Source organism: Xenopus laevis, chromosome 7S (genome assembly GCF_017654675.1).
Source record: "Xenopus laevis strain J_2021 chromosome 7S, Xenopus_laevis_v10.1, whole genome shotgun sequence".
NCBI classification, from domain to species: Eukaryota; Metazoa; Chordata; class Amphibia; order Anura; family Pipidae; genus Xenopus; species Xenopus laevis.
The window spans coordinates 96,643,600-96,659,572 of NC_054384.1; the positions used below are offsets into that span (position 1 = coordinate 96,643,600).

At 39.3% G+C, this 15,973-nt stretch overlaps 1 protein-coding gene across 1 annotated transcript in view; it reads right to left on the reverse strand.

Annotated features, from left to right (window-relative positions):
* Positions 1-8,873: 8,873 nt before the first annotated feature.
* Positions 8,874-15,973, reverse strand: part of LOC108697776 (paired box protein Pax-6) — a 50,425-nt gene continuing 43,325 nt past the window's right edge. Inside the window, exons 4-8 of the mRNA XM_018228146.2 lie at positions 13,811-13,893; positions 12,955-13,105; positions 12,715-12,812; positions 10,834-10,981; positions 8,874-9,455 (exon numbers count right to left, since the gene is read on the reverse strand). Coding sequence (XP_018083635.1) covers positions 9,370-9,455; positions 10,834-10,981; positions 12,715-12,812; positions 12,955-13,105; positions 13,811-13,893 — 566 coding nt within the window. The 3' untranslated portion in view covers positions 8,874-9,369. The remainder of the gene's footprint in view (positions 9,456-10,833; positions 10,982-12,714; positions 12,813-12,954; positions 13,106-13,810; positions 13,894-15,973) is intronic.

Here is a 15,973-nt window from a genome sequence, read left to right on the forward strand (position 1 = left end):
AAATCAGCTCCTACATTTTAAATAAAGGTGATGAAGTAAAGATTTGTATTAGCACAAGAGAATAATACTATAGTCCTGGGGTTATGGGATAGCAGGTATAGTAGGTAGAGATGGTGCCTATAGTAACAGTGAGATAATAGTCTCTGGGAAGGGAGTGTGACTGTGGGATAGCAAGTATAGTAGGGAGAGATGGTGTCTATAGTAACAGTGGGATAATAGTCTCTGGGAAGGGAGTGTGACTGTGGGATAGCAGGTATAGTAGGGAGAGATGGTCCCTATAGTAACAGTGGATAATAGTCTCTGGGAAGGGAGTGTGACTGTGGGATAGCAGGTATAGTAGGGAGAGATTGTGCCTATAGTAACAGTGGATAATAGTCTCTGGGAAGGGAGTGTGACTGTGGGATAGCAGGTATAGTAGGGAGAGATGGTGCCTATAGTAACAGTAGATAATAGTCTCTGGGAAGGGAGTGTGACTGTGGGATAGCAGGTATAGTAGGGAGAGATGGTGTCTATAGTAACAGTGGGATAATAGTCTCTGGGAAGGGAGTGTGACTGTGGGATAGCAGGTAAGTAGGGAGAGATGGTGTCTATAGTAACAGTGGATAATAGTCTCTGGGAAGGGAGTGTGACTGTGGGATAGCAGGTATAGTAGGGAGAGATGGTGTCTATAGTAACAGTGGGATAATAGTCTCTGGGAAGGGAGTGTGACTGTGGGATAGCAGGTATAGTAGGGAGAGATGGTGTCTATGGTAACAATGTAAGGTTCACTAACACAATGATGTCTATAATAAAATTGTACTTCCCAGGTAGAATAGACCCTCTACATCAGAAACCCCTGCTGATAGATGGCCATTGGGGAAGAATGAAAGCAGTACTATTTTGATGAAGACATGTCCACTGAGAGCAAAATGGGGGATTTTATGTTGACTCTCAATGCATATTTGAAAAATAAGGTACTCAGCTACTTATAGTACTGAGGCTCAGTTTTATTCTGTTTATAAAGAGAAACAGCAGTACATGATTCAGCTTCATTTCTTTCATTCTTTTTAGCAGTCACTCGAACCTTGACCGCACCCTCACTTTGTGTGGTCACCCCACAGGAAACAAACAGCAGAAGAGAGAGAGGGAACGGCATGCGTATGCTAATCACTAGATTCACAGTGGGGAGGAGCCTGCTAACCAGACTGTACCAGAAACACCGCAAAAGGGAGGGGGAGACGTCTCATACAGTGCAAAGCATCTCTGTGCAATATCTATAGTATCTATGGTATCTGAAATTTTAATTAAATCCAATTGACCTGTTTCGCTGGTAAGGATTTATTATATCTTAGTTTGGAGGTACCATTTTATTACTACAGAAAAACAGGAAATCGTTTAAAAAATGTTAAATTTTTTAATTTAAGGAAAACTATATCCCCAAAATGAATACTTCAGCAGCAGTTTATATCATATTATGTGGCATATTAAAGAATCTTACCAAACTGGAATATATATATTTAAGTAAATATCACCTGATCATTAATTGGCTCATGGGACCTAATATGTATGGTGTGTTTGTGTGCAACATGACTCATAGGATCCCAGGGGGCGGCCCTTATTTCTTAAAATGGCAATTTTCTATCTAGGATTATCCAATGGCACATACTGCTAAAAAAAGTATATTACAATTATGGGACCTGGGGTTTTCCGGATTACATATCTTTCCATAATTTGGATCTTCATACCTGTCGTCTAATAGAAAATCATGTTAACATTAAATAAACCCAAATAAGCTTCTATTAAGGATTAATTATATTTTAGTTGGGATCAGGTACAAGGTACTGTTTTATTATTACAGAGAAAAAGGAAATCATTTTTAAAAATTTTGATTATTTGGTTAAAATGGAGTCTAAGGGAGTCGGCCTTTCCGTAATTCAGAGCTTTCTGGATATTGGGATTCCAGATGCCATACCTGTATAATGAAAATGGTTTATTTACATGAAACAGGGTTTTACATATAAACTGTTATATGCAGTATATTTTTATAGAGACCTTAATTGTTAGAGGTATGGTTTCCCTTTAAAATTGAGTCTATGTGAGATGGCCTTCCTGTAATTTGGATCTTTTTGGATAACAGGACACCGGGAAAAACCCGGTGGGCCCTGGCCCAGACTTGATCCCCAGAGTGTTTTTTGGCGCATGCGAATGACGCAAGTTCAGCGGTTGGGAGGGGGCCCCCTGGGGACTGCTAGGAGGACTCTTCCTTTTGCAGCCATGGTGGGCCCCCAAGGCTCCAGTCCGACCCTGCCTGTACAGGATAAAGGTCTTAAGCAAAGTTGGACCGCTTTTTAGTAACCTATAGCATCCAATCAGAGCTTTGCAGTTATTGCTTCATGGCAGTTGGGTATACCAGCCCTGGGCAAACACCTCTCATGTTACATTAATTTGTCAATGTTTCATAAACTAAATGAAGAATGACTGAGAGCTATTTTTCACAAAATTGGCAGTTTTTTCAGTTTATTTTTTTAAATTTTTTGCTCAGTATCAAATAATGCATTATATTTTGTTGGAAAAGTTCTGTTTCATAACAGTTGCTCGTTTCCTCTGCTTTCCCATCCGTATCTTCTTTCTGCTCTAGTTAGATGATAGACATCTGTGCAGCAGTACTGATAATGTAAAGGTCCCCATAGACGCAAAGATTAATCTGACTGATTGGTCGCATTTCGCTAAAATCGGTCGTTCAGCAAAGAAAAATCTTTGTGTCTCTAGTCTACTAGAAAATCATGTAAAGCTTACAAGTACAAGGTACTGTTTAATAAGTACATTCCCCTTTCTGTAATCTGGTGCTTTTTGAATAACCGCTTTCCAGATCCCATACATGTACAGGTATGGGACCTGTTATCCATAATGCTTGGTACCTGGGGTTTTCCTAATAACGAATCTTTCCATAATTTGGATCTTCATACCATAAGTCTACTAGAGAATCATATAAACATGAAATAAACCCAATAGGCTGGTTTTCTTCCAATAAGGATTAATTATATCTTAGTTGGGATTAAGTACAAGCTACTGTTTTATTATTACAGAGAAAAAGGAAATCATTTAGAAAAAATTGGATTATTTGGATAAAATGGAGTCTGTGGGAAATGGCCTTTCCATAATTCAGAGCTTTCTGGATAACAGGTTTCTGGATAACGGGTCCTATTCCTGTAGTACTAAAATTGTAATATCACATAGCAATAGGGATTTGGGTCAGTGACCCCCATCTGAAAGCTGAAAAGAAACTAATACAAAATAAAAAAATTAAAACCAGCTGATAAGTTACTAATGGGCAGATTTACTAAACTCGAGTGAGGGTTTAAATTTAAAAAAGTTCGAATTTCGAAGCAAATTTTTGGGTACTTCGGCCATCGAATAGGCTATATTCGACCATTCGACTTCGATTCGAACAATTCGAAGTAAAAATCGTTCGACTATTCGACCATTCGATAATCGAAGTACTGTCTCTTTAAAAAAATTTCGACTTCATACTCGCCAAATTAAAGCTACCAACGTGCAATGTTAGCCTATGGGGACCTTCCAGAGCACTTTTCTACGTTTTTTTTTGGTCGAATAAAAATCCTTCGATCAATGCTAAAAATCGTTCGAATCGTTCGATTTGAACGATTTAGTCGTTCGATCGAACGGTTTTTATTCGACCGCAGGATTGCCAGATTTGTAGAAAAAACTTCGAATTCGATATTCGAATTCGAAGTTTTTAATTCGATGTACAAAAAACTTCAAAATTCGACCCTTGATAAATCTGCCCCTAAGTGTAAATAATAGGTTAGGAGGCGCACAACCTAAGCAATCATTTTTAGGTGCTAATCCACAGGAGACTCCACATGTGGGTCTCCAAAATTACCGTGTACAAAATTAAACTAAAGGATTGCACACTCAATTTCAAAGAAAGGAAAAAAATATTTATTACATCAAATAAAAAAGGTAACAAAAAAGTACAGAAAATTACAAAAAATACCAAAATAAGTAGTGAGCCCAATGCGTTTCGAACATGGTGGTCTTCCTCAGGGGCACAAAAAAAAACAAAATTTAAAAGAATTGAATTTAATGGGAGTTACATTTATTGGATCATTGGTCTTGCCATGTGTACCTTAAACCCACAAAGTGTTTTTACATTTTATTATTATTATTATTATTGCTTTATTAACAAGTGTTTCTAAATCTCCAATATAATCCAAAGACCTTCCTGGCTTTCTGTATTAATTCCCATCTCCCTTCTTTTGTGTTATAGTCGCCCTTCCAAGACGCTAACAAGGGGCATGGCCTAATGATTAATTGACATATATCTTTAGTGACATTTGTGAGCCAAGGGAAGCCGCCCATGAGTGACCCCCATACCAACTGCAGTCCCACCATTGTTATGTTGGTCACAGTAGAATCAGATTGCTTGCTATACAAACTGGTAGGATAAATGATCAAACAGAACTCGATGACCTGAATGATGATCAATGTTTTTAATGGTTGACAAAAGCACATTTCTTTTAAATAATGAAGACAACACATTATATATGGGACATACATGCTCAGTCACATGATCCTGTCTCTCCTGCTTTTCCAGTCTTTGGGGCAGTAATTTAACGGAATAAAAAAAAGATACCGACACTTTTTCTTTTTGTTATCAGCAGGACCTGATTTTGTAGAAATGTAGCACCAGCTTTAGTGCCAAAAAAACAAACAGACTATGATAAAGACATTTCATATAGAGGAAAATGAAATTGCTCCTAAAGCAATGCACTCACTGAAACGCATTGTGTGAAGAATTCTACAAAATATAATTTGAGTAACCTGCTGAAAAATAGCACATTTAAAAGAGTTGCAGTGAGCCGTATTATACTTTATCTTTTCATTTAGAAAGAGGGGGATATATTGACTTTCTTCTGCATGATGGGTTGTTCAGGTTTGACTTCTCTTAATGCAATGTGTTAGGAATAGTGAAGGGGCGAATCTGAGCCGTTTTGCTTTGCCAAAAATTCACGAAACAGAGAAAAATTCACCAAAATGCATTGAAGTCCATGGGTGTTCCATATGTTTTCGTCCAAAATAACTTGCACTAAACAATTTCTTCCGTGACTTTCTCTGGTAGACATTTTTTAATTTGTGTTGAGGTCAATGCTGTCTCTATGACCTGATCTTTAAGTTTCTTTAGATACATTCTTGCCCCAAAATACACTGTGCCTCTGCCGCTGTCGCAAGTGGGATCTAAACAGAAGTGAGTGTCCAGGGCCCTGAACATGTTGGGGGCCCGTATATATAAGTAGGGAGAATAGTGGGGGACATTAGAATGAATTGGCAACAGAAACAATAGTGTGTTCAACCAGTGGCCCCTGAAAAAGTATTCCAAGCACTCAGTTATAATTCCTCTACTTCAACAAAAGCTGAACAACCATAGTGCAGTGCCAAAGCCTGGCCCTTACTAAAGACAGCCCTGTATGCCACATGCAAATAGCCCCAATGCAACAGTGTTTGCAAGATGCAACTGTAGGCATTACTTTTCCTTACTTGGGGGAATTTGACGTGTTTCGTTTCGCCGAAAATCCGCCGCCGGCGAAATGACGCTGACGCCCATTAAAGTCCATGGGCATCAATTGTTTTGATGCACATCTTTTTTTTTTGATGCACGATGCCATACAAGTCTATGGCCATCATTTTTGAGGCGAAACAAGGCGAAAAAATTCGCCCATCCCTACTTCCCTTGCTTCCAGCCCTCTAGCTTTTCCTGACATTTTTTGGCAAATGAAGACTAAACACCACAGGTCTGCTCATTTGGTGATATTTAGTGATGGGTGAATTTGTCCTGTTTCGGTTCGCCACGAATTTCGTGGGAAACTGGCGAAAAATTAGCAAAACTACGAATTTGACACCGGCGACAATTCGGCAGTGTCAAAGCTGACGCCGGCGCCCATTAAAGTCAATGGGCACCCATTAATCATCGCAGGCGGCAAAATTGGGGCCGGCATCGGAATCGTCGGCAGCGTCGAAAAAACATTGACACCAGCGTCGGAACCGTCACCGGTGTCAATTTTTTTTGACGTTGGCGAATTTTCGGTGCAAATTTATTCTCGCCAGCAGCGAAACACGCAAATTCGCTGCGAATTCGCCCATCGCTAGTGATGTTGCTAAACAAATGGATCTTTCATTTATATGCTGACCTTGAGGTGGGCAACATCAGGTTGATCCCATCATTTGGACCTCAGGCCAACAATCAGATCACAATTGCAGCTCTGCAGGCTGACGGGAAAATCAAACCTAGCCGGTCAATATCTGGGCAATTTTCAGCCAGATATCAGTCGTTCAGGCCATAAACAGGCCAAGGAGCTGCTGACATGAAGGACCGAGGACTGAGTCGGCAGCTTTTTTGGACCCTGTATGTCCACCTTTGGTTAGTGTTTATGTGCTGTAATTTCTTTGCCCTCTGAGAAAGCAACCAGTTTTCCTGTTGGTGCTGGTTCCAGTCTATTCTTGTTGACGTCATTACAACCCTCGGCATATACCATGCACTTTAGTGTAATAACATGATATAACAGTTATCCCTGAATTCCACTGCAAAATTGCATTTAAATACGTCCTCTTGTTTATTCATAATATTTCTTTATATATATACATGCAGTAGTGATGGAACCAGTGTCTCGTTGTACAAATAAAGGGAATTAAGTCAAGTCACAGTTTATAAGCGAACACTGATAAATAACCATTCCAATATTCCCAGTCATTCTTATCTCTAAAATGCAACGAAGGTTGGTCTTCCCTGGACAAACATTGCTTTTTCAAGAGATCATTTCATAAAGTACACTGAAGACGGTTTTTCAGCCCATTCTAGAATCACCTTCTGTTTTATATGTTTTGAGTAGTTCATCACAGTTTCCCAATACCCTCAAAAACCTTTTTTTATTTCATTTATTTCATGACTTTTGAGACATTGGGTACAGAGCCAGGCCAGGCCAGGAAGGCGCCCTAGGCAACCTGGCGGTCCCAATGCATGCGCAAATTACCACTTTGGGGTGCATGTGTAAGTTACCGCTCACACGCATGTGCAAATTACAACTCACTTGCGCGTACACAAAATGACGTGCACATGTGCAGCACAGCAAATAGACCAGGAAAATAGAACAGAGTCGGGGAAAGAGGGGACGGGACATGGGGTAGGCAACAGAAAAGTTACGTGCCTGGCGCCAACCCCAGCTTTGCGCCCTAGGCGTGGTGTTTCTTTTGAAAGAGGACTCTCTTACTTAATTTTAGCCTTTCCTTCTCCTTTAAAGGGATACTGTCATGGGAAAAAACATTTTTTTTCAAAATGAATCAGTTCATAGTGCTGCTCCAGCAGAATTCTGCACTGAAATCCATTTCTCAAAAGAGCAAACAGATTTTTTTATATTCAATTTTGAAATCTGACATGGGGCTAGACATTTTGTCAATTTCCCAGCTGCCCCTGGTCATGTGACTTGTGCTCTGATAAACTTCAATCACTCTTTACTGCTGTACTGCAAGTTGGAGTGATGTCACCCCCCTCCCTTTTTCCCCCCAGCAGCCAAACAAAAGAACAATGGGAAGGTAACCAGATAACAGCTCCCTAACACAAGATAACAGCTGCCTGGTAGATCTAAGAACAACACTCAATAGTAAAAACCCATGTCTCACTGAGACACATTCAGTTACATTGAGAAGGAAAAACAGCAGCCTGCCAGAAAGCATTTCTCTCCTAAAGTGCAGGCACAAGTCACATGACCAGGGGCAGCTGGGAAATTGACAAAATGTCTAGCCCCATGTCAGATTTCAAAATTGAATATAAAAAAATCTGTTTGCTCTTTTGAGAAATGGATTTCAGTGCAGAATTCTGCTGGAGCAGCACTATTAACTGATTTACTTTGAAAAAAATGTTTTTTCCCATGACAGTATCCCTTTAAGTACAATAAACTTTGAGTACACAAGATCCAAATTTTATAGACTTTAGGTAAAACAGTCTTTTTATGTCTTCCAGCTGTTGCAAGTGGCAGTTTATGGCTCTGTTTACTATGTAGCAGTGAAGCTGTTTTTTTATAACACAGTAGAACCTCAATTTTACATCCCCTGATTTTTTTTAAGTTTTCCCTCATTTTACATTTTTGTGTTGTGGTCCCACCTATATACTATGAATAATACATTTCCCTAATTGAACATTTTCTTGGATTTTACACTATTTTTTTCTGGTCCCCTGAAAAGCATAAAATAGGGTTTCTACTGTATACCAATGAAATGTCCCAAATGGAAAGGCAATGGCTCTTCGGTATGACTGCAGCACAAATAATGGTTTGAGGCTTAAGATAGGGGAAATGTGAAGTTCATTTATAAAGAACAGGAAACCACAACAACCAATATCTTAGAGATGTTTTTTTCTGTATTTGTGTATCTCAAATCTTGATGTATATGAAATCTTGAACAAGCGATTGAGTTCTGAAGATTCCTGAATGAATTCATTTAAATATGAACTGGTTTGTGTATAGGGCAGATAAGTTACAGGCCCTAATTTTATCAATATGAAATGGTATTGCTAATTAAGATGGCGTGGTTTAGGTGAGACCATATTTTCTAGTTTACTTTAAGCTGCACATGATGTAGGGCAGGGATCCCCAACCTTTAGAATCCGTGAGCAACATTCAGAAGTAAAATGACTTGGGGAGCAACACTAGCATTAAAAATGTTCCTGGCGTGCCAAATAAGGGCTGTTATTGGCCATTTAGTAGCCCCTATGTGGATTGTCAACCTACATTGAGGCTCTGTTTGGCAGTACACCTGGTTTTTATGCAGCCAAAACTTGCCTCCAAGTCTGGAATTTAAAAATAAGAACCTGCTTTGAGGCCACTGGGAGCAACATCCAAGGGGTTGGAGAGCAACATGTTGCTCACGAGCTACTGGTTGGGGATCACTGATGTAGGGTATCCAGCTGCACACGGCACTGCTACATACTGTACTTTTAGAAATAGCAAACTCCTGTATACAGCCAAAGTGATTGGTGTGAAATACCGTTCTTATAAGCCACCCTTGGTAATGAAACCACAAAAGTCAGGCCACAAATCACATGTAATACAGCAGGAAATTACTGATGAAACTGAAATGGAATAGCTCGATTCGGAAAGGTTTGTTCTGCCTTGGTCCTTTCTCTTCTCTTGAAAAACAAGAATAAATTTGAATTTAGAACTGAAACAAGTTGTGAATACTGCTTGTTCGCTTCATTGGTCACTGGTTCTTGCCCTGTTTGACCTTCCCGATATCCTTTTGTTTACTGATGATGATGATTAGTCTTACTGTATTAAAATGAGTTGACATAACTTGTAGTAGAGCAGCTTCTTCCCGGTTTCACTGCAGCCTTGGCCAGTACTGAATCAGATCTGGGTCACCTCCTGGAACTTGGACAGGGACAGAAACCCCAGGAGAAATTAACCCTGTAAAATGAGAACAAACAGTGCTTAAAGGGATCCTGTCATCAGAAAACATGTTTTTTTCAAAACGCATCAGTTAATAGTGCTACTCCAGCAGAATTCTGCACAGAAATCCATTTCTCAAAAGAGCAAACAGATTTTTATATATTCAATTTTGAAATCTGACATGGGGCTAGACATTTTGTCAATTTCCCAGCTGCCCCAAGTCATGTGACTTGTGCCTGCACTTTAGGAGAGAAATGCTTTCTGGCAGGCTGCTGTTTTTCCTTCTCAATGTAACTGAATGTGTCTCAGTGGGACATGGGTTTTTACTATTGAGTGTTGTTTTTACATCTACCAGGCAGCTGTTATCTTGTGTTAGGGAGCTGTTATCTGGTTACCTTCTCATTGTTCTTTTGTTTGGCTGCTGGGGGGGGGGAAGGTAGGGGGTGATATCACTCCAACTTGCAGTACAGCAGTAAAGAGTGATTGAAGTTTATCAGAGCACAATTCACATGACTTGGGGCAGCTGGGAAATTGACAATATGTCTAGTACCATGTCAGATTTCAAAACTGAATATAAAAAAATCTGTTTGCTCTTTTGAGAAATGGATTTCAGTGCAGAATTCTCCTGGAGCAGCACTATTAACTGATTCATTTTGAAAAAAATGTTTTTTTCCATGACAGTATTCCTTTAACTTCACATTGGCTGGATGAATTCTGGAGATGTAGGAACGGTGAAATTATTTGCACATCAAGAGAACTGAAGGATAACTGCCTTTCTTTAATCACAATGAAAGACCCAAAACGGACTCCCTGCTTGCCTGACCGATATCTATTGCAAATTCCATCTGGTGATGACAGCATTGGCGTGTTGATGTGGTCCTTGCCCAACTGATTACTGTATTCCCATATTAATTCTGAATAATTTAGTCCAGGATGCAGGTGGGCAAATCAGAGATCCACTGTTGGTGACCAATAGAGCTGTTACCTATAGGGCAGGACTGATCATTAAAGGGGTGATTCACCTTTTAGTATGTTATAGAATGTCCAAATCCTAGTAACTTTGCAATTGGCCTTTGTTTCTTATATTTAATAGTTTTTGAGTTATTTGCCCTTTTTCTTATGACTCTTCCCTGCTTTCAAACAGGGTTCACTGACCCAATCTAAAAACAAATGCTCTTTTAGGCTACAAATTGTTATTGCTGCTTTTTATTGCACATGTTTATATTCAGGCCCTCTCCTATTCATGTTCCAGTCTCTTTTTTCAAATCAGTGCACGGTTGTTAGGGAAATGTGGACCCTAGCAACCGGATTGCTGAGACTGCAAACCGGGGAGCCGCTGAATAAAAATCAAAATAACTTAAAAACCACAAATAATAAAAAATGAGAGAGCACTCACCTGTAGAACTGGCAGCAGCGGATCCAAGATTCTGGTTACACATGTGAGTCTGTAACTGAGGAGGGGTGTAAGCATCATAACTGCGGACGCTCACTGACGGACTTGAGGAGATCATGCAGGAATAGGCAGCGGTTTGACTAGCAATGGGCTAAAAAAGGTATAGAACAGATCCCACGTATGTAAATACATTATACCCATATAAAATGACATGCTTAAAAGCAATGCACTATGTTTATGAGCAACGGAATCTAGAAAATCTTGCCTTGCACTTTAAGGCTACTAGAAACTTGATTTTGTTGTTTTCTCATGAGAAAAATAATGTGTCTGAATTCACAAAAGCAGTTTCTGTTTAATATGTATATAATAAATATAATTTCTATACTATATATAACCCCTAAATGGGATGCACGCTCTTTAAAAAAAAACATCACACATTTTGCGCAACCCTAGCATAAACAAAAAATATAACAAATATTTTCATATCTGTACAAATGCTAGTTTAATACTATATTCAAGTCGTCGGTCCTATAATGGTATTGTAGGAGTAATTCAGTAACAGCAACAGAATCTGTAGGCCACATTCCCTGTTTGTGACCTCCATATATTTTACCCCTCGCTCTCTATCCACCCACACCCCTTCATTTCTACCCATTGTTTTGTGCAAGATACAGGGATTTTGGTATAAACAGGATACCTTAAATGCAAGTCCCTTGTTTCATATTAAAGTCCTTTTCACGCATTTGTTGCAGTTTCCCAGGACTGTCAACCCTCACAGATATATATACCAGATTAGGAAGTAGCTGGGGGTTGCCAGAATGTAATTGGGTACAGATGGTGCATAACAGGGTATAATCAGTGGGGTATAGCAGGGATTGGAGTGGGTATTTTGGGGACACAGACATACCCATTACAGGAATGACCTGACCTTTTTGGTTCAACCATTCCAATGCTCCATTATGCAGGGGAGATCCAGGTTATTTTGCCATCTGAGTCTGTCTGCCCAGTGCTGCCTCAAGTTGCCCTTTTGCTCAGTGCCAGAGTTGTCAAGACCTGTTCCTTTCCTTTCATTCCATCCCACCTAGATTACTTCAACCTTCTTGTACAGAAACCATAATTTCATGTGCTCCAATCCAACATTTTAAATCACTATCGTAGCTTCTGATTCAGCCATGGAAGTTATGAGTCAGTGCCCAGTCCACTGTGAAAGACTTTACTTATTACCCTTACATTAGTCTTACTTTGATGGAATCATATATATATATATATATATATATATATATATATATATATATATATATATATGGGGCAGATTTATGAAGGGTAGAAATTGAAAATTGTCAAAACTGTCAAATTTGACTAGGTAGTTAATCAAATTCGATTCAAGTTTTTTGAAAAATTCAAATTAGATTTTCGAGATTTATCATACTCTGGCCGTTTCAGAACTTAAATTCGACTATTCGCCACCCAAAACCTGCCTAATTGCTGTTTAAGTCAATGGAAGAGGTCCAGGGATAAATTTTGAGTTGTTTGCAGCCTTGCCTTTTTTTTTTGGAGTAAAAAACTTGAATCGAGTTTTTTAAATTTGAATCAAATTCAATACGAGGTTTCAGGACGATTCTATTCATCCAAGTTTTCCGATTTTATTAATAAATTTCGATTGGTCGAATTTCGAGATTTGACCCTTGATAAACGGGCCTCTGTGTATTCATTTACCTGCATGTTGTTCTTGTGTCTATATTATTAATGTTTCAAAACAAAATGCTCCATAGTGCTTAACCATAAAGTGTTGCTTATATTTGATTACACAGAATAACAATGTGATTACAGTGGATGATCACACATTGGTAACAGGCCTAACAATCTCAATGTATAAGTTCCCACCTGGATAGGAAGATTGTTAGACATCGTGAAGCTCGGAAGTGGTGGCAGAGAACCATAACTGTTTGTGATAGCTGCTTCACTCCGGCCCAGCATTGAACCTAAAATAAATAGATGGTTTAAGGTATTTAAGGCCATTTTCGTACCATATAAATATCTGTTATAAATGGTTGCTGAACTGATCATTTTAGGGCCTTAGATTCTCCGTTTTTCTGTAAGATGACATGTTTATTTGTTTTTTACCTGAGTTGCTGGGCTGTGGGATGGACTGATAGACGCTGCTGGAGAAGGAGCTGTTGATGGAGAGGTGGCTGGAGGTATTACTTGCTTGGCGTCGCTGGTTACGCAGTTTTTCTTCTCTGCGCCATTTGGCTCTTCTATTCGAGAACCAAACCTGTAACATGGGCCAACTAACTGTGAGATATTTTTGGGGGTTGTTCAAGAAGTTCAAATCTCAAAGTTACATGATTTCCATAGATGGGCGGCTCAAGTCTGGTGCTCCTTTTAAAACAACCCACTGTAGGAGCCTTGGAGCTACCACTAAGTCCAGGATGGTGGTATCTGAAGGGTTCTCCAGCATCAAAAGGCACAGTTACGCACCATTCATCAGAAGAGGAAGGAGGGACTCATTTGGACGTGCAGAAGTGTGTTTGAATGCAAGTATCTTAATAATCACTGTATACTCTCCATTGTGTCCATTTTAGAGCACCTCCATTAGCTAGTGGGTTTGTAAATGAACCCAACAGTTAATTTGCTTTTATAATCAAACCTTTGCATGAAGTTATTTAATGAGCAGGGCTTCATTTGGCTTTCATACTCCCCTCCACTATTCTGGGGAAACTATCCTATTGCTGTGCACCCCAACATAAGTTATCTCATAAATCTTAACGCCTATTCAACTCATCAGGATTTTGTATAAATTTACAGAGAATGTCAGAATTCTCAGAATGTCAGAATTGTCAGAAATTTATGCTTTGAACAAAATGCCTCTGGTTTTAGTAGGTAGAACAGAGTGCCCTTTCAAATCCCCAAAAGTTATCCCTTATAATTTGTTTATGTTATACTAAAGCCCTAACCAAAAATACACATTTCAGGATACCTGAATCCGGGCTTCAGGAAGATCAATTTTTGCTGCAAGTCTTTCTCTGGCAAAAACATCAGGGTAATGTGTCCTCTCAAACTCTAAAAATACACAAAATTAACATTATTTTAGTCAAATTTAGTACATAAAGAAGGACACAGTTGTAAGTAGGGCAGCTTTTTTTTCTAGACCATACTTAATAGATCAGATTTCAGGAATATACTCAACAGGAATTCATCTATCTATGTATCTGTTCTTAGCTTCATTACACAGAGGTGGCAGAAACCACATTGGTAGCCTGTACAAAATAATAATTTATAGACAGAAAGAGTGAGGCAAAGTTAGTTCATACCATATATATATACCTCCGAATTAGTGAGGATAATAGCCTGGGGGAAGGAACTGTTACTGTGGGATAGCAGGTATAATAGGGAGAGATGGTGCCTATAGTAACAGTGGGGATAATAGTCTCTGGGAGGGGACTGTGACTGTGGGATAGCAGGTATAGTAGGGAGAGATGGTGCCTATAGTAGCAGTGGGGATAATAGTCTCTGGGAAGGGAGTGTGACTGTGGGATAGCAGGTATAGTAGGGAGAGATGGTGCCTATAGTAACAGTGGGGATAATAGTCTCTGGGAAGGGAATGTGACTGTGGGATAGCAGGTATAGTAGGGAGAGATGGTGCCTATAGTAACAGTGGGGATATTAGTCTCTGGGAAGGGAGTGTGGCTGTGGGATAGCAGGTATAGTAGGGAGAGATGGTGCCTATAGTAGCAGTGGGGATAATAGTCTCTGGGAAGGGAGTGTGACTGTGGGATAGCAGGTATAGTAGGGAGAGATGGTGCCTATAGTAACAGTGAGATAATACTCTCTGGGAAGGGAGTGTGACTGTGGGATAGCAGGTATAGTAGGGAGAGATGGTGCCTATAGTAACAGTGGGGATAATAGTCTCTGGGAAGGGAATGTGACTGTGGGAAAGCAGGTATAGTAGGGAGAGATGGTGCCTATAGTAACAGTGGGGATATTAGTCTCTGGGAAGGGAGTGTGGCTGTGGGATAGCAGGTATAGTAGGGAGAGACGTTTCTATTGTAGCATTGGGCATAAGTCTCTGGGAAGGGACTGTGGCATAGCAGATATAGTAGGGAGAGAAGTGGAAGTAGATTTTACTCAATCATTAGCAACCACCTCTAACAGTGACAAGCTCTATGAAACGTGATGTTTGTATTGTATTCGTCTCTGTAATACCATTAAATATATGGAGTGACCTAACTGCAGGAGAGCCGGTGGGGTTTCTGGCTCATCTGAACATTTAGGGCCCTTTTACAGGCAGTTCAAAGTGTTTGTTGTCTGTGCATGTATCACTTTCAAAAAATGTTAAGTTTAAAGTAGTGTTTTTCATTTTTAAAGGAAAACTAAATAAGTGGTCTAGACATGTTACACCTCGGGTTGCCGCCTGGCCGGTATGGGACCTGTTATCCAGAATGCTCGGGACCTGGGACTTTCTGGATAATGGATCTTTCCATAATTTGGATCTTCATACCGTAAGTCTACTATAAAATCATGTAAACATTAAATAAACCCTATAGGCTTGTTCTGCTTCCAATAAGGATTAATTATATGTTAGTGTGGATCATGTACAAGGTACAGTTTTATTATTAAAGAGAAAAATATATATATTTTTTTTTAATTTAGATTATTTGGATGAAATGTAGTCTATGGGAGCCACCCTTTCCATAATTTGGAGTTTTCCGGATAGCGGGTTTCCAGATAACGGAATCCCATACCTGTATATATAAATAATCTTTCTCTCTGTATATATATTTATTTATATTTTTCTCTATGTATATATATATATTTTATTTGTCTGTCTGGTTGAATCTATAGATCAAATATATATCAGTGATTTTTTATTTAAGAGGGAGGAAGCTGATTGAGACTTCCTGTGACAGCTGCCCAACTTGCGCTTCCTCTTTCACAAGCAGGTTTTATTTTCACACCTCAGATCAAATTCCCTAGAGTAAAGATTTCGTCTTGAGGTGAAAGAGTAAAATTCAAAAAAAGAGATAGACTGCAAAGGGAGGTGAATGTATTTGGGGTAGGGTTGCTTTTTCACCCCGTGCCATATAAGAAATGCTCATGATTTATGGTTTTTAGTATATTTTTCACATGTAGGTTACATGGT